This window comes from Scyliorhinus torazame, chromosome 25, assembly GCF_047496885.1.
Source record: "Scyliorhinus torazame isolate Kashiwa2021f chromosome 25, sScyTor2.1, whole genome shotgun sequence".
Classification (NCBI taxonomy): Eukaryota; Metazoa; Chordata; class Chondrichthyes; order Carcharhiniformes; family Scyliorhinidae; genus Scyliorhinus; species Scyliorhinus torazame.
In genome coordinates, this window is record NC_092731.1 from 17,860,575 (window position 1) to 17,886,029 (window position 25,455).

The following is a 25,455-nucleotide window of genomic DNA, read 5'->3' on the forward strand; positions in this document are numbered from 1 at the left end:
GGTCTCACCCCCACAACCCAAAGATGTGCAGGGTAGGTGGATTGGCTGCGTTAAATTGCCCCTTAAAAGGGGGGCGGGAGAGAAGAATTGGGTACTCTAAATTTATTTATTTATAAGTATAAATTGCAGATGCATTCCTTGTTGCTGATTGGGGAGTTACCTAGTGAAAATTTAGCAGCAAGGTGCAGGTTGATGCATGGCCTTTCAAAGTCACTTTTGCTGTCGCAACAAATATTTAACGAATAGAGAAAAAATAGACTTTTGTACGGAATACATTTTTAAATGGGTATATAGCACGGTAGCACTATTACTTGCAGCTCCAGAGTTCCAGGTTCGATTCCCGGCTTGGGTCACTGTCAGTGTGGAGTCTGCACGTTCTCCCCGTGTCCGCGTGGGTTTCCTCCCACATGTCTCGAAAGACGGGCTGTTAGGTAATTTGGACATTCTGAATTCTCCCTCTGTGTACCCGAACAGGCACCAGAATGTGGCGACGAGGAGCTTTTCACAGTAACTTGATTGCAGTTTTAATGTAAGTCTACTTGTGACAATAAAGATTACTTTACTAGTGTTGAGACTTCCCCCAAAGTGTGGTAAAATTACAATAAAGCTCATTGAACAGCTGCAGTTGACACTTTCCAGTTCTAGCCCACCTTTTTGATCATGTTACTCGGGATTGCATGTGTGCGGCACAATTATTGTACCACTCTGGATTCAATATTGGTGTGGACATTTGTATTTACTGAAGCACGTTGAATGATCATCAATGTCCAATTAATTCTGAAAAGAGATTTAAGCATTAATTGACTGACTTTATTTGTACCTTTGGCTTTTTCAACCATTCACTGCATTATAAATATGCACTATGGGATATATAGTGGAATATACCCCCCCCCCCCCCCCCCCCCCCCTCCCACACACACACACACACACATTGGGTAAATGGTCTGCTAGTAACCATTATATAGAATCACAAGTAAAAATGTGCTATAAGTACCTTGGCCACTAGTGCCATTGAAACATCAGATAGGGGCAAAGAACTGGAGAGGAGGGGGGAAAATCAGCCTTTGCTGAGATCAAGCAGACCATATAGTCTATAACTTCACTTGCAACTTATAAAATAGAGGAAGATTGGCCATAATCTAGATAGTGTGTGAGGAAACCCCAGTTTCTTGCACGCTTGGGAACTGCGGCAGCATGGCCCTGTTTAATACTTTCTCTACTGTTTCCTGCCATATGTTTAACTAATGATTTGGAAGTACAGCTATAAATATTTTAAGGACTCATTTCCTTGATTACAGAAAGTTAAATTGAGCAGCATGATGGTGTTTTGGTCGGAATTGTTGTGCAATGCTGATAAATAGTATCGAAAAATTAAGAGATTGTGTAATTTAAGCAACTTAAATTCCGTAACTAAATAAACATCCCAGGTTTGGGGCTTTTGTTCGGAACTGCTTTTAAAAACCACAAAGTCCATCTGCCTAAAAAGACTTTATCAGAAATTGTTAAATAATCTGTAGCTGCTTCAGGCAAGCTTGGCACTTGGAGCACTGCTTTGCTATTGCGGTTCTTCACAAGGTCTTTCGAGCTAGGGTATGTCACCTTGAAGATGCACCAAGTACAGACAAAGTTTCTTCTCCTGCCAAACCCAGGGAGGAGCCAAAATCAGCGTGAGGGATCCACCTTTTTTGAATTCAGCTGGGTTGAGAACTACAATATTGCTTCTTTTAAAATTATTTCTATTTTAATGGTGCTATATAAAACCACAAAACCTAGGTGCAGAGCCCATCAAGTCTGCTCCACCTTCAATTAAATCATGGCTGATCTGATAATCCTCAACTCCCCTTTCATGCCTTACCCGTAACTCTTTATTCCCACACTGATTAAAAATTTGTCTATCTCAGCCTTGAACATGCTTAATAACCCAACCTCTACAGCTCTCTGTGGTAAGGAATTTCACAGATTCACTACCCTCAGAGAAGAAATGGACCTAATGGGTTGCATTCCAGGATATTAAAGGAAGTAGCTACAGAGATAATGAATGCACTGGTAGTAATCTTCCAAAAATCCTTAAATTCTGGAAAAGTCCCAGAGGATTGGAAAACGGTCATTGTAACACCTTTAATCAAATAAAAAGACCGATAAATGTCACTCACCACCCTGACTTGGAAATATATCGCCGTTCTTTCACTGTCGCTAGGGCTACATCCTGAAACTCCCTAACACCATAGTGGGTGTGCCTACATCTTAAGGACTGCAGTGGTTCAAGAAGGCAACTCCCCACCTGAAGGGCAACTAGGGATGGGCAATAAATGCTGGCCTAACCAGCGACGGCCACATCCTGCAAATGAATAGAAAAAAGTTTAAAATACAAAGTTGGACTTAAAGGAATGGCAAAAATTGCACCGTAAGGAAAGTTTAATTTAGTTAACTAGAGTTAATTAACCTGAAGTTACTAATGAGGAATACTGGTAATATGATCTTTACAAGCAGAATTCTAGGTGGAGATGAGAAAAATGGAATATCTGCGTTTTGTATATCATTAAGTATAAAAGGAAGAATGGCGTTAAATCTATAAAAGGTATTGGTTAAGGTATGGTGTGTGCACAATTTGGGAAACCGTTAAAAGCAGAAAACCTGCAGTTCACTGGGTTGAAACCAGCACGGTAGCACAATGGTTAGCACTGTTGCTTCACAGCGGCTGGGCCCCAAGTTTGATTCCGGCTTGGTTCCGCGGAGTCTGCACGTTCTCCCCGTTTCTGCGTGGGGATGCTCCGGTTTCCTCCCACAAGTCCTGAAAGACGTGCTGTTAGGTGTATTGGACATTCTGAATTCTCCCTTGGTGTACCCGAACAGGTGCCGGAATGTGGCGACTAGGGGCATTTCACAGTAACGTTATTGCAATGTTAATGTGACCATAAAGATTATTATTATGAAACCAGGGATGAAGGGGTAGAATTGTGATGAGATATCTGGGTAAAGCTCGAGCTGTATTCAGCAGAGAATTGATGGGCTCTTATTAGAAGTTTCCAATTTATGTAAGTTTGAGAAGGCGAACGGTTGAACTTTTTAATTTCAACTGGTTAGTGGATTAGGAGCAAAAGTTAATAACTTCAGGCTTAATATTGAAAAACAAATCTATATCGGCTGGTTTTGAATTTTTATATACAAACGTTATTAGAATGTGGAAATCCCCCAAAGCTGTCAGCGGGAATTCAATGCTTGAAGAAAATATTAATAGGTACAGGGATACAGCAGGAAATAGGAACAGATACCTTCTCTGATGATATCAATGAAACTTGCAGGATAGTTTTTAATGTGAACGTTAGTGACATGACTAGCATTTTAATACTCATCCCTAATTGCCTTTGAAAAGTTGGTGTTGATCTGCTACCTTGAATCCATGTGGTGTTGATACAGTTTCAGTGAAAAAATGAAAATCGCTTATTGTCACAAGTAGACTTCAAATGAAGTTACTGTGAAAAGCCCCTAGTCGCTACATTCCGGCGCCTGTTCGGGGAGGCTGGTGCGGGAATTGAACCGTGCTGCTGGCATGCCTTGGTCTGCTTTAAAAGCCAGCTATTTAGCCCAGTGTGCTAAACCAGCCCCTGTGCTATATGGGAGGGAGTTTCAGGATTTTTGACCTGGAATCACAGTGCTGCTCCAGGATTTTTGACCTGGAATCACAGTGCTGCTCCAAAGGCAGGATGATATGTGACTTGGGGACACATGGGTGGTGGTGTTCCCATGAGTCTGCTGTCTTTGTCTTGATGGGGCTGGTTCTGAGCTCTTGACCACAATTTGACAACTCAAACATTTGGATGACTATTTGCTTCAAGTAAAAAAGTTGAGGTTTTTTGTTTTATTTTGTTACATTGTGCTGCATCACATTATACCAATTTATTAAACACTGGTACACACCAGCATGTTCCTGTACAGGTAAAGGCTGGGACTAAAAAGTCCAGAGAATCTTGGATGTCGAGGGAAATACAGGGGAAAAAAAAGGGTTAAATTGGGAGCATATGGCCGCCTTATTCCATTGTTCCATGAGGCCAGGGTGTGTGTGTTTTGGGGGGGGCTGCAGTGCCATAGTGATATTGTCACTGGACTAGAGATCGACTGGGTGTTAATTCCACCACAGCAGATGGTGAAATTTGAATTTGATAATCTAGAATTAAAAGTCTAGCGATGACCTGAAACCATTGCCAATTGTTGTAGAAACCCATCTGGTTCCCTAATGTCCTTTTGGGAAGGAAATCTGCCGTCCTTGCCCTGTCTGACCTCAGTGTGACTTCAAACCCACAACAATGGGGCAAGCTACTCAGTTCAAGGGGAATTAAGATATGGGCAATAAATGCTGTCCCACTCAGCGACACCTACATCCCATGAATAGAGAGGGGGGTTGGGCGAGTCCATTTCCAGAACTAGTTAGTTAAGGCTATCATGACTGCTATCGATGACTTTTGAACCTTTCTGTTCCTTCTCATCGATCCCCCTCTGTTTATAAATTGTGTATGAAGGAATAGGTTGGACTTATTAAGGTCTTGCCTCGTTGCCAATTACTCAAGCTGCATTCCATGAAATGAATCACCGTGACCTGTTCCGACTGTTCATTTAAGTACTTTGCATACAGCAAGACCTCAGTATATAAGTGGAGTTTGTGCTTCTTCTGAAACAGTGCTTTGTTCATTTTTTCAAGGAACTACATTCTTGTATTTTAAGTGTGCATTTGTGTATGCAGTCTACTCTTAATTCAAAGTTCAATTTTTCCTAATTACCTCCCTTCGAGCAAAAAGTTAGAAATTGGGAACTATCTGTATATTTTACACAGGATTATGCCTGTCTTTAACATCCGTCTGAATCCGAAGAGCTGTGAACAGGGGCATTGATGCCTCATCTGAACGAAGCACGGAGTGAGGCGTAAATGTGTAATCTCTCATAGCAAGAGTGCTTTCAACTGAACCAGGTTGATGCCGTCTGCTAAAGGTGAGGATTATGCCATTACACTATTATCAAGAAGGGTGTGTGCTTGATTGTTTTTGATGTATTCTCAAGTAGACTCCTAGTTCTGTACCTTATGTTGGAATGTACAAGGTATCTCCACTTTTAAGTTTTTAAAAAAAAAAAAGCATGTGCCAATTCTTTGGCTTTGCTGATAAAACCTTTTGAGTCTGTATTTTGTAACATCACACTGTATAAAACAAAGACCACCAAATGCCTCTTTTTTTTGAACATGAACATAGCTGATGTGTGCTCCTGCTGCAATGGGGCAGTTGCAGTGGCCTCTGGCAGTGTTTGGCACCCTTGATGAAGAATTCAGGGAGGTCAAACCAGGGGGCAGCCAAGGCTGTTGGATTTCGGCTGAAAAGCATACTTAAGCTACCCATCAGGCCAGCACTTTAATGTCATGGATAGTGTCTCGATGGATTTTTTTTTTTACCACCTGAGTGCCTTGTGATTGATCAGCTGAAAGACTTCTGCATGCTCGTCAGCAGTGCGCATTCACAATGTGAATACAGCTGTCTGATCCTTTCTGCTTAACAAGGTACTAAAAAACTGTCTCTACCTTCAGTCGTATTCCATATTCTGCATTATGACTTTATTTGTCATTGATTCAAGGATTGCATCCCATTCCTTATACCACCCTCTGGCCCTTCACTGAGAGGTCAAGTTCTCAACCTGTTTCCAGCACCGTTTATGTGCTGTTGTTGAATTGGTTAGTGGCAGTGATGTTAGCCATTATTTTGTTGCTCCATCTTTTTGTTATCCTTCACTTCCATGTGGGGAATTGTGGGCATGAATGTGTGCCCCAGTGCCAGTTTGTAAAGTACTGCGACTGTTGGCTATACTTTTATGCTGTTTTACTTTAGCCATGAGTTTGAAATGTGTATGACTCATCTGGCTAGAGTCCTTTGCTCCACCTCTGCCAACTTGCCAAAAGGCAGTTTTTCATCTGGGAATTTTCACAGTGTCAGCAGGTTATTTTACTGTGGGGAGCCTGACCCTGTTTCTGGCTCGTATCCATTTTTGTTTTAACTTGTTCCTGGAATGTGGGTTAATTCTGATAAGGTCCCACTTACTGCTCGTCTTCGGTTTTCCTTCTGTAGCAATTGTTTTACAGCTGAATAGCCTGCCAAACCGCTTCAGAGGGCATTAAGAGTTAGTTAGGTTTTTAATGGCAATCCAGCAATATTTCTGGTGCTAGCTGCAAATCCGGGTTTATTGAACTCCGTCTTGCAACTTGCCATGGTGGTGTTTTGACTTGCAGCCTCTGGCTTGTGGGTCGAGTACCTCTGATTGTGTGTACCCTTCCCAGAAGGGTCAGGCTGGCGTTTGCCTCTTTATATTGGCCCACCCTTGGTCCAACTAAATTGCCTGACTTATCGCAGGCCAGAGTGAAACCAAAGAACACTTTGGCCAATTTGGCTCTACCACCCATTTTCTCATTCTCAGCCGATTTCAGTATTCATCTGTTTGTGTTGCCTGGGGCTAGTAACTGTTCATTAATTCTGCTTCAAAGAAAGGCTAGAAAATAGAATCAGACAGTAAAAATACAGGTCCGTGAAAGGTAAATTTACATGGGATATAGGAACATGGGAGCAGGAGGAGTCCATTTGGCACTTCCAGCCTGCTCCATCATTCAGTAGCTGGTCTGTTTCCCCCACCTCCTCCCTTAAGTAACCGACCTTTAAACTATGTTCCCTAATTTTAAACTATGTTCCCTAGTTTTAGTCTCCTCCACAAGAGGGAACATCTTCTGGAGACATCCTCTGGACCCTATGAATTTCCCTCAAGATCTTTTGTGTTTTCTTATTAACTTCAGTAGGTATGAGCTCAACTTGCTCAACCAGTAAGGAGACCAAAACTGTACACTGTAATCCAGATGTGATCCCACCAATAAATACCCTGTACAGCTGCAGTAAAGTTTCCCTCCTTGTATATTCCATTCTTCTTGCAGTAACTACCAGCATTGCATTTGGCTTCCTAATCACTTGCTGTATCTACACGCCAAATGTGCCAAGCCACCCAGATCCTTCTGTACCACTGAGTTCTGCAATCTTCCTCCATTTAAATAGTATACTGCCTTTCCATTCGTCCTGCAAGAAGATATATAACACATTTGTATATTTGGCCCGACTGGTTGGCCTTTCCTTATTTGTTTTTACTTGTGTACTTTTCCAATTGTTTTTGCTGTCTGCAACTGACCTCTATTCTAAGGCGTTGTGTGATATGTCAATCACTCCCACTCTTTTTGGACTGAAGGGAAGTGTTGTTTCCTTGATTGGGAATGTGTTAGAGCTGTAAAAATATAACACTATATCCTTCTAGTTTCCCTCCAAAAATAGAATTAAATGGCCAGAGTTATAGATCCTATAGCTATTAGACGGTTATAAACATCTACAAATGGTTATCTAGTAATAGTTATTGATGAATATTTAAATGGAACTAAAGTTGTATTAAGTACATGATCTGCTTGAGCATATAGGAGGGTTGCCATTAGTTGAGCTGAACTTTTAACGGTATTAAATCCTTCTTTAAAAAATTGTTCCTTTTAGAGCACTGCATTAGGGGTCTGGCATTGAGACTCATTTGGTTAGCAGAGTTTAGCAGTTGCTGTGGAACCCCATTTTAAGGAGTGAAATCCAAAATGACTATGTGCAGTTTGCCCTACCATGAGTTAACCCCTTCAGAGCAGGAAATATTTCCATTGCCTGATTTTAGTAAAGCATAGCAATTGGGAGCATTAATATTTTGTGCTTCGTCCAGTTGTGAAATGCAATTGGGAAATAAAAGCATGATATTGAAATGCACAATAGTTGATTAGTATCTGTAAAGAGCAAAGATGGGTTGAAATTTTGCTGAAAGACTCCTCGAAATGGCATATTGTTTCCCAGTTTTGTGTCCCAATGGGGAAAAGCGTGCATTTTTGGTGTTTGTTAAAATCTCTCGAGCAATGTAACGATTCATATAACAAGACAGTATGAGGATCAGAGAGGATTTTGTGAGCTACATAATGAAGTACTGGTAGTTATAGTTCTGTCGTTGCTGGTGGTTGTGGCAGGAGCATTGAGGGGGATGAATTAAAAATGTGACAGGAGAAGGAAATTGGTTTTAAATGTAATTTTTCATAGGCTAAGTAAGCCCAGTGCGAACACTGCCTCGACACCTGTGAAGCCTGGTTCAGAAAGATGGTCAATTTTCACTGAATTGTGGTTCTATTTCTTTGCTATGGGGCATGCTCACCAGTAATGTGCTGTTTTACAGAACTATGGGAGTCCTCTGAAGTAACAGCTCTTTTATGCGGGACAGCTGCTCTGCTTATGAGCGTATACACATGGTCAATCGGAGCAGCAGTTTTGTCACATTTTATTTCCTGGGTTCCATGCCCCAAAGTTTAAACATCTTAAATATATATTTTGGATGCTCCTGCTCTGCCTAACTGTAGAGATGTGCAAAAACAGTTTTTCATTTGTCCTGTCTTTCCCATTTTATTATTTTTAAAAAAAAAAAAAAGCATTTGATGCCTTTTCCACTTGGATTAAGCTGGAACTCTGTAATCCTCAGTAATTCTGAGTGCATTTATCTTATCTACTATTTTTTTTTTTAGCTCTTAAAATTGTATCTGTAAATTATTTGTTGACTAGATGTCGTTTGCAATATCAAGTTGTTTCATCCCTGGAATTGGAGTAAGTGCAATTCCCCTGTCAGCTACGAGACCGTGTAGCTAGTAGTAATTTATAATGTACGCAGCCTGTTTGAACACTTGCACGGCATAATTAAGTTCTTTATATTGATCCCTGAAAGAATTAATGCTCCTCTGATATTTTTCTGCTGTGATGGTTGATGATGTCCTTGATGGTGCATTAGCTTTTTGCCAGTAACCTCCCAGTGCTATCAGTAGTGTTTGGTCTAACGAAGGCAGTAAGACCCACAGGATTAATCTGACCATAATTAGTCTTTTATGAATTACTAAAGTGTTTAATAGTTACGTTACATGAACTCTCTAGATTCTGCGCGATTGATAGCCTGTTGAAATAATTTCCTGAAAATGCTGAAATTAAACTCTGTACCCATGTCCTCAGATTGGGTGACACCAAAAGGCATTGTCCCGGGTAATAATACAGGCAAGGAGATCCTTGGTTGAAGTTGTAGTGTGTGCTGAGAAATAGGTCTTTGAAATGCACTGTGATGGTGATGCTTCAATTAACATCAGGTCTATGTTACTAATGCAAGGAGACGGTGGCTATTATTTCAGGACTAGTAAACCAGTGGGTCCAGTTAATATTCATGGGTTCAAATCCCAGGAGAGGGGGGGTAAATTAAATTTAGTTAAAGAAGATCTGGAATTGAAATTTGAACTCCGTAAAGGTGACTGTGAAGCAGGAGCAATCATCAATTGTTGTAAAAACCTATCTGGTTCACAATTGTCCTTTCGGGAAGGAAATCTGCCGTCCATACCTGGTTTGGTTTACGTGAATCTCCAGATTCACAGCAGCGTGGTCATTTTAGGTGCTCTCAAGGGCAGGTAGGGATGGGTAACAAGTGCTGGTCTTGCCAGAGATGCCCACATCCGTGAGTGCATTGTTTTTAAAAAAAAAAACTATTTTAAGCAACCAGCTTCCCAAGGTTACTTTTCCTGCCTCATTTGCAAGTACTGTGATAGAATGAATGGTATTGATCCCAGTAAGGGAAGAGAGAATTTTGAAACCCAAATAGAAATTGCCAGTTCTACCATTGCAGATGTTTCTCCTTGTAAACTTGATGTTGAGCAGAATTCCCGTCCCAGATGTAATTGTTACGTCTGATCAAACCCATGTGGAACAGTAGAGTTTTAAATATTGCCTTCTCTGGTCACGGACTTCTTAGTTTATTGTGTTCTGGGATGTTTCAGAGAGATTTCTGTAAAAGCAATTTCATTTGCAAGAGCAATAGGGACCAATAAAATCTTGTGCTGAATGATCACAGGTCATGGAGTTTTATGATGAAGTCCTTCAGTGCAGAGAATTTAAAATAATATATTTTTTCATCGGATGTGAGCTTCACTGGCAAGGCCAGCATTTGTTACTCGCCCCTAATTAATGCTTGAAAAGGTGTTTCTGAGCCGCCACCTTGAACTACTATGGTCCCTCTGGTGTAGGCACAGCCATAATGCTGCCGGAAGGTAATTCCAAGATTTCGACCCAGTAACTGAGAAAATGTAGTTCCAAGTCGGTGGTTTGTGGCTTGGAGGTGTTCCCATGATGTGCCTGTTGCCATGGACTGCCAGGTGGTAGATATCATGGATTTGGAAAATGCTGTTGAAAGAGACTTGGCGAGAAGTTGCAGTACTCTTGTAGTGAACACAACTATCACTGTATCAGGGTTGAGGGAGGGTAGAAGTGTTTAAAGTGGTGGATAGGGTGCTGACCAAACAGGCTGCTTTGTCATAAATGGTGTCACGCCTCTTGAGTTTTGTTGAGGCTGAGTTCATCCAGGCAAGTGGAGAGCATTCCATCACACTCCTGATTTGTGCCTTGTAGATAGTGGACAAACTTTGGGGAGTCAAGAGGTGAGTTATTCACCATGGTGCTCCCAGGCTCTGACCTGCTCGTGTAGCCACAGTATTTATATGACTAGTCCAGTTAAGTTTCTAGTCACTGGTAACCCACAGAATTTTGATGGTTGTGATTCAGCTGTGGTAATATTGAATGTCATGGAGAGATGGTTAGATTCTCTCTTGTTGGAAATGGTCATTGCGCAGCACTTGTCTGGTGCAAATGTTACTTGTCAATTTTCATGGATGAACTGTGATGTTTTGCTGCGTACGAACATGGAACGCTTTAGTATTTGAGGATTGGTGCATGGTACTGAACACTGGATCATCAGTGAGTATCCCCACTTTCCACCTATTGATTGAGGGAAGATCATTGATGAAGGGGCTGGAGATGGCCAGATACAGGACACCTCTGGGAGGCATCCTCACAGGGCATTCCGGGACCTGAGATGATTGGCCTCCAACAACTGCAATCATGTTCCTTTTCTGCTTGGAATGACTCTGACCAGTGAATAATTTTCCCTCTGCTTCCCATTGACTTCAATTCTAGGGCTTCTTGGCCAGTTGCTGCCTTGATGTCCAGGGCAGTCACACCCTCCTCTCCTCTCGAGTTCAGCTGTTTGGCTATGTTTGGTAAAGCTGTGATACGGTCAGGAGCCAACTGGCCTTGGCAGAACCCAAACAGAGCATTGTTAAACAGGTTGTTGCTTTGTGAGTGCTGTTTTATCGCACTGTCGATGATGCCTTCCTTTACTGATGATCGAAGGTAGACTGATGGGGCAGTAATTAGCTGGGTAGGATTTGCCCAGCATTGTGTGGACCTGAGCAGTTTCTCACATTGTCAGGTAGATGCCAGTGTTATGGCTCTCCTGCATCAACTTGAAGGGTATGATTAGTTCTTGCACATGTCAGGATCCTTTCAGCATTTCTAGCCGTTGATGTATTTGGTGCCTTCAACTGTTTCAGTTCACTCTGCGTGATATCAAGATTTGGCTCAAGACTGGCACCTGTGATACTGAGGACCTTGGGGGCGATCAAGTCGGATCATCTGCCTCGCACTTTTTTTGGAAAATATTTTTATTTGTTTTTTTTAAACATTTTACACAAAACAAAACCATGCAAGACAACCAGAGCAATAGAAGCCCCGCCCCCACTCTACCAACCAACATCCCAAAACTCAAGAATAGCCCCCATCCCTACCCCTAGTAGCTGACGGTAACCAGCTCTTTAAAGTGAAGTATTAACGGACCCAATCTGTTGGCCGCAACCTCCTCCAGTGACGCCCTATCCTCCTCAAATCGTCCCATAAATCGCCAAGATGATCCAGTCTCGCCAGCTCAAACACACAATTCTCTCGAACGGCATCAGTTTCGATCCCGCCCCTATCTTAAAATGCTGCGAAATTGCTTCTGTATCTTCAATGTGGCTACCACCACCGGACTGCCCAAATATTCCCCTGGGGCAAACTGGAGCGGATACTGTTTCCAGACCCCTCTACAGGAGCCTGCCTCCATCCTCACCTACATTGCCTCCGGCTCCTTAACCCAGCCCCTCACCTTCTCGGCGTTTGCCGCCCAATGGTAATACATCAGATTTGGAAGAGCCAAACCCCCCCCCCCCCCGATTGTCACCCTCTCTGAAGAACAGTCTTTCAAATCCACGCTGCCGTACCCGCCCATAAAAATGATGAAATCAACCGTTCCATACCCATAAAATTGCCTTTGCCAAAAAGACTGGTAAGTACTGGAATAAAAATAAAAACAGGGGCAAGATATTCATCTTCACTGCCTGCACCCAGCCTGCAAATGATAGGGGGAGGTTGGCCCACTGCAACAAATCTGCCTACCCATCGGCCCTATAAAACTTAGCTTATGGAGCCGGGGCCAGTCCTGAGCCACCTGAAGTGAGTCGTCACTTGGCACTTATGGCTGAAGATGGTGACAAATGCTTCAGCTATGTCTTTTACACCGATAGGCTGGACTCCTTCATTGAATATGGGGATATTTGTGGCGCTGCCGCCTCTAGTGAGTTATAATTGTCCAGAACCATTCTGGGCATGGCAGGACTGTTCTGATCCAGTGATTGTGGATTGCTTGACAAGTGGCAGCTCATTGATTGATTTGCGGTAGCAATCAATATTTACATTTGTACTAGTTTTTGGTACAGTGATAGCTGCAAATCTAAACTCTGAAACCTGAGTTGCCTTTCTCCATCTCGCTGCGGCAGAGGCTAGTGGCATCTTTATTGCAGGAGATGTATAATAGGCTAAATGGGGCAGACATGCAAGGGGATTGAATGGTATTAATGCACAAATCAAATGCAAGTTAGCAAAGCACTAGGTTCATTTCTGGAGAAATACCATTCAAAAACAGAAGTTATGTTGAATATAGAACCTTGGTTAGACTAACTAATTGTTCTCCACTCTATTATGCGAATGATTTGGAGGCAATGAAGTTGACAAAATGATTGACTAGGATGATACCAGATCTGTCAGGAAGGACTGTGCGGGCTGGGGTTCTTCCCAGAGGAGAGGGCTGAGCTGACCCAATTCTTAAAATTCTGAATAGGTTTGTTAGAGTAGACATCGAGAAGATATTTCCACTAAGGAGAAGAACAAATCTAGGCATAATAAATATAAGCTAACCACCAAAAAGTCAAATCATAAATTCTGACGAAACTTTAGCCAGGGAGTGGTAAGAATGTGAGACCTGCACCTACAAGGAGTGATCACGAAGAATAGGGGAAGTTAGAGGAGTAGAGTGAGAAAAAAGAATAAAAATGATATTTTGATGGTGTTAGATGAAGAAAGAAGTTAGCATTGAGCATAAAACACTGACATGAACCAATTGGGCCAAATTGCCTGTGTTTCTGTGCTATACAATTGCAGTAATTAGACCATAAGACATAGGAGTGGAAGTAAGGCCATTCGGCCCATCAAGTCCACTCCACCATTCAATCATGGCTGATTTCAACTCCATTTACCCGCTCTCTCTCCATAGCCCTTAATTCCTTGAGAAATCAAGAATTTATCAACTTCTGTCTTAAAGACACTCAACGTCCCGGCCTCCACCGCCCTCTATGGCAATGAATTCCACAGACCCACCGCTCTCTGGCTGAAGAAATTTCTCCTCATCTCTGTTCTAAAGTGACTCCCTTTTATTCTAAGGCTGTGCCCCCGAGTCCTAGTCTCCCCTGCTAATGGAAACAACTTCCCTACGTCCACCCTATCTAAGCCATTCATTATCTTGTAAGTTTCTATTAGATCTCCCCTCAACCTCCTAAACTCCAATGAATATAATCCCAGGATCCTCAGACGTTCATCGTACGTTAGGCCTACCATTCCTGGAATCATCCGTGTGAATCTCCGCTGGACCCGCTCCAGTGCCAGTATGTCCTTCCTGAGGTGTGGGGCCTAATTCTAAGAACCAAGCACGAAAAATACCCAAGCAGTACAATTGGGTTATAGATTTTATCCTTTCAAGTTTATCTGAAGTGTTTTGATCAATGTAACACTGGGAAGAAGTGCTGGTGGAGTAGTGATGGAACAATATGAGATGGATGAAGAATCAGAAGTCTAGATATTCCAGCAAAGAGCCAGGCCATTCAGTCTGCTGAGTCTACACTGAATATATTGCACCTTGTGTTTCTCTATATATTTTCCTTTTGCAATTCTTCCATCTAATTTCAGCACTGCTTTAATTATGAAACAATGAAAAAAGGTGGCACAGTGGTCAGCACAAATGCCTCTCAGTGCCAGGGACCAGGGTTCATTTCCAGCCTCAAGTGACTGTCTGTGCGGAGTCTGCATGTTCTCCCCGTGTCTGCGTGGGTTTCCTCTGGGTGCTCCGGTTTCCTCCCAAATTCCAAAGAAATGTAGGTTTAGGTGGATTTGGCCATGCTAAATTGCCCCTTTGTGTCCAAAGATGTGCAGATTGGGTGGGGGAGTATGCCGATGAGAGTGCTCTTTCGGAGGGCTTGTGTCGACCTGGTGGGCTGAATGGCTTCCTTCTGCACTATAGGAACTCTATGGGAGAATAAATTGAAGGCCGAGATTGAATAAAAATATAGTTTTAAATCTTGGGATTCAGATCATATCCAGAAACTTGAATGTAGTTAAACTGTTTCTGATGCCTTTTGAATCTATACATCAAATTAGTGTTACTAAAAAAAAATTAATTGTGTATTAAAATTCATTTCTTTTAATGCTGAGGGAAGAAACGTTGCATTTTATCTCTACTTTAATCATCTTTCCCTTTCTTTTTCCAGCCTGAAATTCATTGGAATGAATAGAAAATAATTGGTGAATGGAAGTGACATTGAGACAAAATCTCACCCACAAATTTAAAGTGGAGGTAAATATCCTAAGAATGTGTACAGTCTGTGGAATAATTGTAAATGTTGACAGGTGTGAATGACCTTGGACAGTGTTCAATTATTAAGTAATGTAATCACCGGAAGGTTCACATCTGATACTGCAATATTCTCAGAATTTATTTTACTCCAGTAATGTCTATAGTGATCATTCAAATGTATCCAAACTGTTTTAATTTCCCTAATTTTTTGTACCCCTTTTAGTCTTTGAGTTGTCCTGCAGTATGGACATATCCCTTCACCTATATTGATTTATCATAAGTAGTAAAGCAAGGTTGGGTGCAGATTAAATACAACGATTGGTTTCAACACAAACTCCAAGTTAGTCAGCAGTCAGAAGTGATTGTTTGCAGCTTAAAATCCCACCACAGAGGTTGTGGAATTTAAAATCGATAACATTTCTGGGATTAGAAGTCTAATGGTGACCATGAAATCAGTGTTGATTGTCTTCAAACCTCATCTGGTTCACTTAATGTTCTTTTTAGGGAAGGAAATCTGCCCTCTTTACGTGGTCTGGCCCGCACGTGACACCAGACCCACCGCAATGTGGCTAATTCTTAAGTGTCCTCTGGAATGACCGAGCTAGCCACTCCGTTGAATTCAACCACTTTAAAAAGTCAGTAAAAAGAAATAAACCGGACAGACCACCCGGCATCGGCTAAGACACTGGAAACGACAACGCCTCTCCCAGCCTTGTCCTCCTTTGTGGCATTTGGGGGACTTGTAACAAAATTGGTAGAGCTGTCTCACAGACCAGTCGAGCAACAGCCTGAAATGGCCATGCTCAGAATCATAGTCCACAGCTAATGTATCAGATAATGTACCACTATCGTACCTAGTTATGCCCTATGCCACCGGCAAGACAGACCGAGTCTAGGTGGCGGAACAGTGGTAAACAGTTGTGCGTGAGTTGCCCAGGGAGTCTTCGACATTGACTTTGGACCCTATGAAATCTCTTTTTTTTTTCCAAATGTATTTATTCCAAATTTTCAACCCCCCCCCCCCCCCCCCCCCCCCCCCAACAGAAGAAAGAAACAAGAAAACAACAATCAGAAATTATACATTGGATTTCCCCCATATAACATTTAAAAACACCACCCATATAACATTTAAAAACACCACCCATATAACATTTAAAAACACCAATAGGGACCCCCCCCCCCCCCCCCCCTCGCCCAAACGCCACCTTAAAAGAAATCCCCCCCCCCCCCCCCCCCCCCGGCCGCCCTTGGGCTGCTGCTGCTGCTGACCTCCTCCTAATGCTCCGCGAGATAGTCTAGGAACGGTTGCCACCGCCTGAGGAACCCTTGCACAGACCCTCGCAAGGCAAACTTTATCCTCTCCAGCTTGATGAACCCTGCCATGTCATTCATCCAAGCTTCCACACTAGGGGGGTTTGCATCTTTCCATAGTAGCAAAATCCTCCACCGGGCTACCAGGGACGCAAAGGCCAGAATACCGGCCTCTTTCGCCTCCTGCACTCCCGGCCCGTCCGATACCCCAAATAATGCCAATCCCCAGCTCGGCTTGACCTGGGCGTTCACCACCTTGGACATAGTACTCGCAAAACCCATCCAGTGCTGGGCACGACCAGAACATATGGACGTGATTTGCCAGGCTCCCCGAGCACCTCCCACATCTGTCCTCCAACCCAAAGAACCTACTCTACCTCGCCCCTGTCATATGCGCTCTGTGAGTAACTTTGAGCTGTATTAGGCTGAGCCTGGCGCAAGAGGAGGAAGAATTAACCCTACTCGGGGTATCAGCCCACAGACCCTCATCTATTTCCTCCCCAAGCTCCTCCTCCCCCATGCCCTTAACTCCTCCACCGAGGCCTCCTCCTCTTCCTTCAGCTCCTGGTAAATCGCCGTAACCGTGCCTTCTCCAACCCATACACCTGAAATCACCCTGTCCTGAATCCCACGTGCTGGAAGCAGCGGGAATTCCCTCACCTGCCGCCTCACAACTGCCCTCACTTGCATGTGCCTGAAAGCGTTTCCCGGGGGTAGCCCAAACTTCTCCTCCAGTGCCCCTCTTATTCGCCCACACAAATCCCATGATGCTCCTGCTTACTCGTTTGAAAACGGCCTTGGGGATCATGATGGGAAGGCACTGGAACACAAAAAGAAGCCTCGGGAGGACCGTCATTTTGACCGACTGCACCCTACCTGCTAGTGAGAGTGGCAGCATATCCCATCTTTTTAAAATCCTCCTCCATCTGCTCCACCAACCGTGTCAAATTGAGCTTGTGCAGGGCCCCCCAACTCCTAGCTACTTGAATCCCTAGGTACCGAAAGCTCCTTTCTGCCCTCTTCAGCGGTAGCTCGTCTATCCCCCTTCCCTGGTCCCCTGAATGCATCACAAAGAGCTCACTCTTCCCTACGTTGAGTTTATACCCCGGAAAGTCCCCAAACTCCCTAAGGATCCGCATGACCTCCGCCATCCCCTCCACTGGATCCGCCACATACAACAACAGGTCGTCGGCATACAACGACACCCGGTGTGTCCCCCCTGCCCCCCCCGGACCAGTCGGCTCCATTTCCTGGATGCCCTCAGTGCCATGGCCAGCGGCTCAATTGTCAGTGCAAACAACAAGGGGGATAAGGGGCACCCCTGCCTCGTCCCCTGGTACAGCCAAAAGTACTCCGCCTCCGCCGGTTCGTAGCCACAGTCGCCACTGGGGCTCTATATAGCAGGCTGACCCAACTGATGAACCCCTCCCCGAACCTCTGCAACACTCCCACTCTACCCGATCAAAGGCCTTCTCCGCGTCCATGGCTGCTACTACCTCCGCTTCCACCGAGGGCATCATAATCACATTGAGGAGCCTCAGCACATTTGTGTTTAGATGCCTACCCTTCACAAATCCCGTCTGGTCCTTATGAATCACCCCCGGAACACAGTCCTCAATTCTCGTAGCCAGTACCTTCGCCAGCAACTTAGCATCAACATTGAGGAGTGAGATCGGTCTATACGACCCACATTGCGATGGATCCTTGTCCCGCTTCAAGATCAAAGAAATCAGCGCCCTGGACATTGTCGGGGGCTAGGTCCCCAACTCCCTCGCTTTAGTAAAAGTACTCACTAGCAACGGGCCCAGCAGGTCCACGTATTTCCTGTAGAATTCACCCGGGAACCCATCCGGCCCCGGGGCCTTCCCCGTCTGCATGCTCCCCAATCCTTTAACCAGCTCCTCCAGCCCAATCGGCGCCCCCAAACCAGCCACCTCCTACTACTCCACCCTTGGGAGCCTCAGCTGATCTAGGAATCGTCGCATCCCCTCTTCCCCCGCTGGGACCTGTACAGATCCCCATAGGAGACCCTAAATACCTCGTTTATTCTCACCGCACTCTGCACCGTATTCCCCCCTCTATCCTTAACTCCATCAATCTCCCTTGCTGCCTCCCTCTTACGAAGCTGATGTGTCAGCATTCGACTCGCCTTCTCCCCATACTCTTACGTCGCCCCCTGCGCTTTCCTCCACTGTGCCTCTGCTTTCCTCGTGGTTAACAGGTCGAATTCCGTCTGGCGGTTCCGTCGCTCCCTAAGTAGGCCCTCCTCGGGGGCATCTGCATACCTCCTGTCTACCCTTAGAATCTCCCCCACCAATCTCTCTTCTCCCCCCCCCCCCCCCCCCCCCCCAATCTCTCCCTCCCCCTCCCCTCTCTCTTCTCCCTATGGGCCCTAATGGAGATTAGCTCTCCCCTAACCACCGCCTTCAGCGCCTCCCAGACTACCCCCACCTGCACCTCCCCGTTGTTGTTGACCTCCAAGTATCTTTCAATACACCCCCGCACCCGCCCGCACACCCCTTCATCTGCCAACAGTCCCACATCGAGGCGCAACAGTGGGCGCTGGTCCCTCTCCTCCCCCCAACTCCAGCTCCACCCAATGCGGGGCCAAGATGGCTATGGCCTCCACCGCCTTTCCCCCCTTGCCCTGCCTCCACCCTTCCCTAACACGAGAAAAAGCCCGCGCTTTCCTGAGCCAGCCCCGCCCCCTCTGGCGCAGCTCCTTTTTGCGGCCTTACCCTGCCTCTACCCCCCCACCCTCGTCTTCCGTGGGGCCCTGCCCCTCCAACACCGCCCACACTCTCCCACAGCCCCCACATCAAATCCATTCACCCATCCCCACCCAGCACTCAAACAAAAAGAACATTCCTATAACGCGGGAAACACAGTAAACATCCCCCCACGACAAACCCTCAATTTGAGTCCAACTTTTCAGTCTGTATAAAGTTCCATGCCACATCAGCGTTTCAAAATAGTGGTGCCGATCTTGGAACGTGACCCACAATCGTGCTGGCTGCAACATCCCAAACTTCACCCCCTTCCGATGGAGCACCGCCGTAGCCCGGTTGAAACCAGCCCTCTTCTTAGCCACCTCCGCACTCCAGTCCTGATAAATTTGGATCTCCGTGTTCTCCCACCTGCTGCTCCGCTCTTTTTTGGCCATCTCCGGACACATTCCACAAAGCGGTGGAACCTCACCACTACAGCCCTTGGCGGCTCGTTGGCTTTGGGTCTCCTTGCCAGGACTCGATGAGCCCCATCCAGCTCCAGGGGCCTCGGGAAAGCTCCCGCGCCCATCAGCGAATTGACCATCGTGCTCATATATGCCCCGGCATTGGGCCCCTCCACTCCTTCAGGTAGACCCAGAATCCGAAGATTCTTCCTCCTCAACCTGTTCTCCAGGTCCGCGAATTTTTCCGCCCACCTCTTGCGATGCGCCTCGTGCGCCTCCACCTTCACCGCCAGGCCCAAGATCTCATCCTCATTCCCCGAAGGTTTTTGCCGCACCTCCCGGATCGGCGCCCCTTGGGCCTTCTGGGTCTCCACAAGCTTCTCAATCGCCGCCTTCATTGGCGGCAGCATTTCTGTCTTCAGCTCCTCAAAGCAGCGTTTAAGAAACTCCTGCTGCTCCTGCGCCCACGCTGCTTGGTCTCCACCCGCTGCCATCTTGCTTTTCCTCCCTCGCACTTTTCGCTGCACCAGGATCATATTTTTAGCCGCTCCACTCTTGGTTAGGCAGGAGGTTCCAGGATTTTATCCCAGTGACAGCAAAGAAACGGTCGATATATTTCCAAGTCAAGATAGTGAGCGACTTGGAGGTGAACCTACAGGTGGTGGTGTTCCCATATGTCTGCTGCCCTTGTCCTTCTAGATGGTAATGGTCATGGGTTTGGAAGGTGCTGCCGAAGGTGCGCTGCAGTGCATCTTGTGGATGGTGTACACTGCTGCTACTTTGCACTGGCGGTGAGGGGTACCAACCAAGCATCTTTATCCTGGATGGCGTCGCTGGGACAAAATCCTGGAACCTCCTCTCTAACAGCACTGTGGGTGTACCTACACCACATGGGCTGCAGCGGTTCAAGACTGCCTTCCCTAGGGCAATTTGAGATTGGGAATAAATGGTGGCCTAACCCGCAATGGCCACATTTAGTTTTTAAAAAATTGATGCCGATTTCAATGTCGAGTTTTGTCATTGTCTCTGATTTAATCAGCGGGTCTGCAAACCATTCAGACCAGGAAGATTCCAAATTCACTGTTATTTACTGCATTAGTCTTTGGGTTCACTATTGCTCCTGACGTTGATGTCTGTCTCTGGATTAGGGAAAGGAAAATTGTCCTGGATTTCCTGCTCCAAATTGCTATCTTGTGACTGCTGCGGTCAAATATCCTACTGACTATCCTTAGGCTTAAAATGTCTCCATTCTAACTTTATGTCTCACCATTATTTGCATGGCAACGTCACTCAGTAGGTCACTGCTTTCACTCTGGAGCCTAATTATCTTGTCTCACTTTAATGTTGGATGCTGTACAGTTGATTTGAGACTCGGTTGCATAGTTGTGGCTTTTTATGGCTTGTTAAAGCATTGATCAAATACCCTGTTGGAAATGCTGCATGTTAACTGTAAAAATTGCACTTCAATCTTGTGTATTAGTTCATCATCTTCCATTGCTGCCATCACTGGCAACAACTTATAACCATCATTATTTCACCTTTTTAATGTTGAGAGCACCACAAGTTTGAGAAGACGTACAGCTGCAGATTTTAAAACGTTCAAATGGACGTAGGCTATGCTTTGTCACCGTTGCAGTTTAGTTTTCCAATCCTAATTAATTTTTTGTTCTCTTTGTTTGTCTTTTACAGTGAGTTACTGGGACCATCCACTTTTAACTGCCTGTGGCCAAGCATAGTAATACTGAGGACCAGAGAAACATGGGACACAAAACTTGTGTCACAGAAGGCGTCAGTCGATAACTAGCCCTTTCAGATCGCTCTGAGTTCTGTGGTGGTATTGGTGTTGACCCTTTCATGATGATCGGATAATTATGATGGCAAAGAAACAGGATGTGCGGATCCCAAACTACAGCATCAGTGTCGTGGGACTATCTGGGACGGAAAAAGAGAAGGGCCAGTGTGGAGTTGGGAAGTCGTGTTTCTGCAATCGATTTGTGCGCCCTAAAGCTGATGAATTTCATCTTGACCACACGTCTGTCCTCAGCACCAGTGACTTTGGGGGCCGCGTCGTTAACAATGACCATTTTCTGTATTGGGGTGAGATTGGTAGAACAGTGGAGGAAGGAGTGGAATGTCGCATTCATGTCGTGGAACAAACTGAGTTCATTGATGATCAGACTTTTCAGCCGCATCGGAGCACCGCCCTGCAGCCCTATATTAAACGTGCTGCAGCAACCAAATTGGCATCTGCTGAAAAGCTGATGTATATTTGCACTGACCAGTTGGGTCTGGAACAAGACTTTGAACAGAAGCAGATGCCAGAAGGGAAGTTGCTAATCGATGGTTTCCTTCTCTGCGTAGATGTTAGCAGGGGCATGAACAGGAATTTTGAAGAGCAGCTTAAGTTTATCACAAATCTGTACAACCAAATAATAAAAACAAAAAAACCCATTGTGGTAGTGCTGACAAAATGTGATGAAGGTGTGGAACGGTACATACGTGAGGCACACTCCTTTGCCATGACGAGAAAGAACCTCCAAGTGGTGGAGACATCAGCTCGATCAAATGTCAATGTGGACCTGGCCTTCAGTACTTTAGCGCAGCTCATAGATAAAAGCAGGGCAAGGCCTAAAATAACTCCATATTATGAAGCGTTGAAACAGCAAAGTCAACTAATAGCTCATGGAAAAGATAAATATGAATATATCATTAGCCACTGTGTCACCCATCATAATGAAAGTTGGATGAATGCCACTAGGAAAATGCAGACGAAACCCGAATTTCAAGAATACGTGTATCTAGAAGGAACTCTGAAGGCCAAAAAACTGTTCTCGCAGCATGTCCTGATGCTCAAGGATAAGCACGTTGACCACTTAAAGAATAAGTACCTCAATAGACTTGTGTTCGCCCTTGATTCCCTTTTTGCCGACCTGAACGAGATTGAAAACTTGAACTGGCCCACAGCACAGCAGAGATTGAAGACCAAGCAGGACTTCTCAGCTTGGTTTGTTGTCCTTAGTGAGACACCATGGGATAAAACGGATCATATTGACAAAATGGATGACGACCGAATTCCCTTTGATTTGCTGACTGGGAAATGCGCAGAGGATCAATACAGGAAGCATTTGGAGAAACTGAAGAATGAAAGAAAGAGAGCCGAGATGAGGAGAGCTTTTAAGGAAAACTTGGGATCGTCACCTTTTATAACCCCTGGAAAACCATGGGAAGAGGCTAGAAGTTTTGTTATGAATGAGGAATTCTATCAGTGGCTCCAAGAGCACGAATACCAAGATATTTACAGTAGACACCAGCGTGAGATCATAGATAAGGCCAAGGATCAATTTCAGGAATTGCTTTTGGAGTATTCGGAGTTGTTCTACGAATTGGAGTTGGATGCGAAGCCCAGCAAGGAGAAAATGGGTCTCATCCAGGATGTTTTGGGAGAGGAGCAGCGATTTAAGGCACTTCAAAAGCTTCAAGCTGAGCGAGATGCCCTAGTCTTGAAGCACATTCATTTTGTGTACCATCCGACGAAAGAGACTTGTCCCAACAGTCAGAAATGCATGGACAGTAAAGTTGAACAGTTGTTGGTCGCTAGATTTTATCGATCTTCTGACCGGAGCCATGTGAACTCCCATTTGGACTCCAGTGCCGACAAACTCAACCTTGTACTTCTTGGCAAGGATGGACTTGCACATGAACTGGCTAATGAGATTCGAGTGCTGTGTACTGATGACAAGTATGTGCTTGAGGGCAAAATGTATGAACTATCATTGCGACCGATAGAAGGTAACGTGAAACACCGGGTTAATTCTTTTCAGACACCGACCTTTCAACCTCACGGTTGTCTTTGCCTCTACAACTCCAAAGAATCGTTGTACTACATAAAGGAGAGCTTGGAGAAACTGAAAGAGTCAACTTTAGACCGGAGGGACAATCATTTAACTCAGCTGCCTCTAACTCTTGTCCTAGCAAACAAAAGGGAGAGTGGTGGAGAAACACTACAGACTTTGAGGAACCATGGCCAACAACTTGCCAACAAATTGCAGTGTCTTTTTGTTGATGTAACTTCTCACAGTGTAGGTTCCAGCCGAAACTTTAGTGAATTGCAAATCAATCAAGCTTTAAAAGGCTTGTTGGATACCATGAAACGCAATTTGAATCTAGTAAGTGCATCCCCCAGCATTAAAGACTTGACTGATGCAGATCTTCGAATAGTAATGTGCTTGATGTGTGGTGATTTATTTAGTGTGGATGAAGTCCTCTTCTCCATCATTCAGCCTCATTTTTGTAGCTCATTGCAGCCTGGGAATAGCAATTCTGTAATGCTTGAATTAGCTATTGGAACAGCGCGCAAGAGTGTTGAACTATCGATTCTTTCCTACCATTCCTCTTTCAACATAAGGAAAAACCAGTTAGTCCATGGATACATTGTTTTTTATTTGGCTAGGCGCAAGGCTTCTTTAGCAATGCTCCGTGCCTTTCTGTCAGATGTGCAAGACATCATAGCTATTCAGCTAGTAGCAATCACTGAAGGACCTGACGTATCAGAGAGCGATGTCTCACGGGACCAACTTGAGGAAGGCCAGGAAATTGCTCACGAGATCTGCAGCAGGTTTACTGTGATATCTAGCGGACAGCCGTTTCAGCACAATGTGGAGATTTTTGCTCCATTTTTCAGAGATGCAGCAGAAAAGAAAATCATCGTTGAAGCATTACACATGTATGACAACGCAGCAGAAGCATGCAGCAATCCAGAAGAAGTGTTTAACTTTTCTCCCAGACCTGGATCGCCTCTCAACAATTCGAACTGCTTTGATTATGATGAGGACATTGAAGCTCCACCACCCTATGTTGCACTTCGAGATGAAACCTCCGGGACTCCAGTGACGAAAGAGCAATCAAAACTCTTGATGGATCTTGAAGGGAATGATAACTACTCGCTGTACAGCCCATTCAGCCCTTTTGAGAGGATAAATAACAAAGTACCTCCTCCTGTAAAACCAAAGCCAATGGTACATTTTGACAAACTGATGAAGAAAATGGATTCCTCTGAAGGGAAAGAGCCAGCCAGCAAAGAAATGCCGAGAAAGCATTCAACCGTAAGTTGGGCACCTTCTGACGATGGATCATACACCTCTGATTATGCAGAACCGGTAGACACCTTGGTGAGACCGAGAGCGGATGAAGAGAATATCTATTCAGTGCCACATGACAGCACCCAGGGCAAAATTATCACAATTCGGAATTCTATTTCAGCAAAATCCCAATCGAATGGAAGTGGTAATGGGTCAGACAGTGAAATGGACATCAGTTCTTTGGAGCGCCAGAGGAAGCTTTCCTCTGTCAGTAAACCATTATTGTACAGGGACCGATCCAAAAGGTTAGGCAAGTTTGCAAGTTATCGAACAAATTTCAGTGTTGGCAGTGATGATGAACTTGGGTCTCTATCGTCACAGAAGAAAGTGGAGGCTGATTCTTCAGTGCCAAAGGGAGATAATACTGCCAGTACGTATGAACCAGATGGAGATGAGTCAAAGCGAGGGAAGCTTCTACGTAGCTTGAGAAGGCCAACATCCAGGGTAAGAGTCCAGAATCCATTTCGGAATTCTTTCTAACGGTGAATGTGGGCCAAAGCACACCGCTCCCCTCTTATCTCTTAAAGCATCAGAAATTGATTAGATAACATTTGAACTCTTCCAATAATCAGCATTTTTTATTTTCTAAAATACACCAGACCTAGCTTTATCCCTAGCAGGGGTATCGTGGTTATGTTGTGGGACTAGGATTCTAGAAGCCTGGTTAACCGCTCCTGAGGGCGGCACGGTGGTTAGCATTGCTGCCTCACAGCTCCACAGACCAGGGTTCAATTCTGGTCTCTGGGGACTGTCTATGTAGAATTTGCACATCCTCCCCGTGTCTGTGTTTCTCCAGGTGATCAGGTTTCCTCCCACAGTCCAAAGACGTGCAGGTTAGGTGAATTGGGCATGCTAAATTGCCCCTTAGTTTCTACCGGTTAGGTTGGTTGCTGGGCATAAGTAGGGTGTTCTTTCAGGGTCTGGTGTAGACTCTGGGTCGCATGGCCTCCT

General features: G+C 44.9%; 1 protein-coding gene across 2 annotated transcripts in view; it reads left to right on the top strand.

Annotated features, from left to right (window-relative positions):
* Window positions 1–25,455, top strand: part of arhgap35a (Rho GTPase activating protein 35a) — a 157,509-nt gene that overhangs the window by 39,208 nt on the left and 92,846 nt on the right. The window contains exons 2-4 of one of the 2 annotated variants that reach the window (XM_072490121.1): window positions 4,829–4,983; window positions 14,798–14,883; window positions 21,056–24,948. In XM_072490121.1, coding sequence (XP_072346222.1) covers window positions 21,238–24,948 — 3,711 coding nt within the window. In that variant the 5' untranslated portion in view covers window positions 4,829–4,983; window positions 14,798–14,883; window positions 21,056–21,237. The remainder of the gene's footprint in view (window positions 1–4,828; window positions 4,984–14,797; window positions 14,884–21,055; window positions 24,949–25,455) is intronic. The other variant, XM_072490120.1, reaches the window with a different exon arrangement.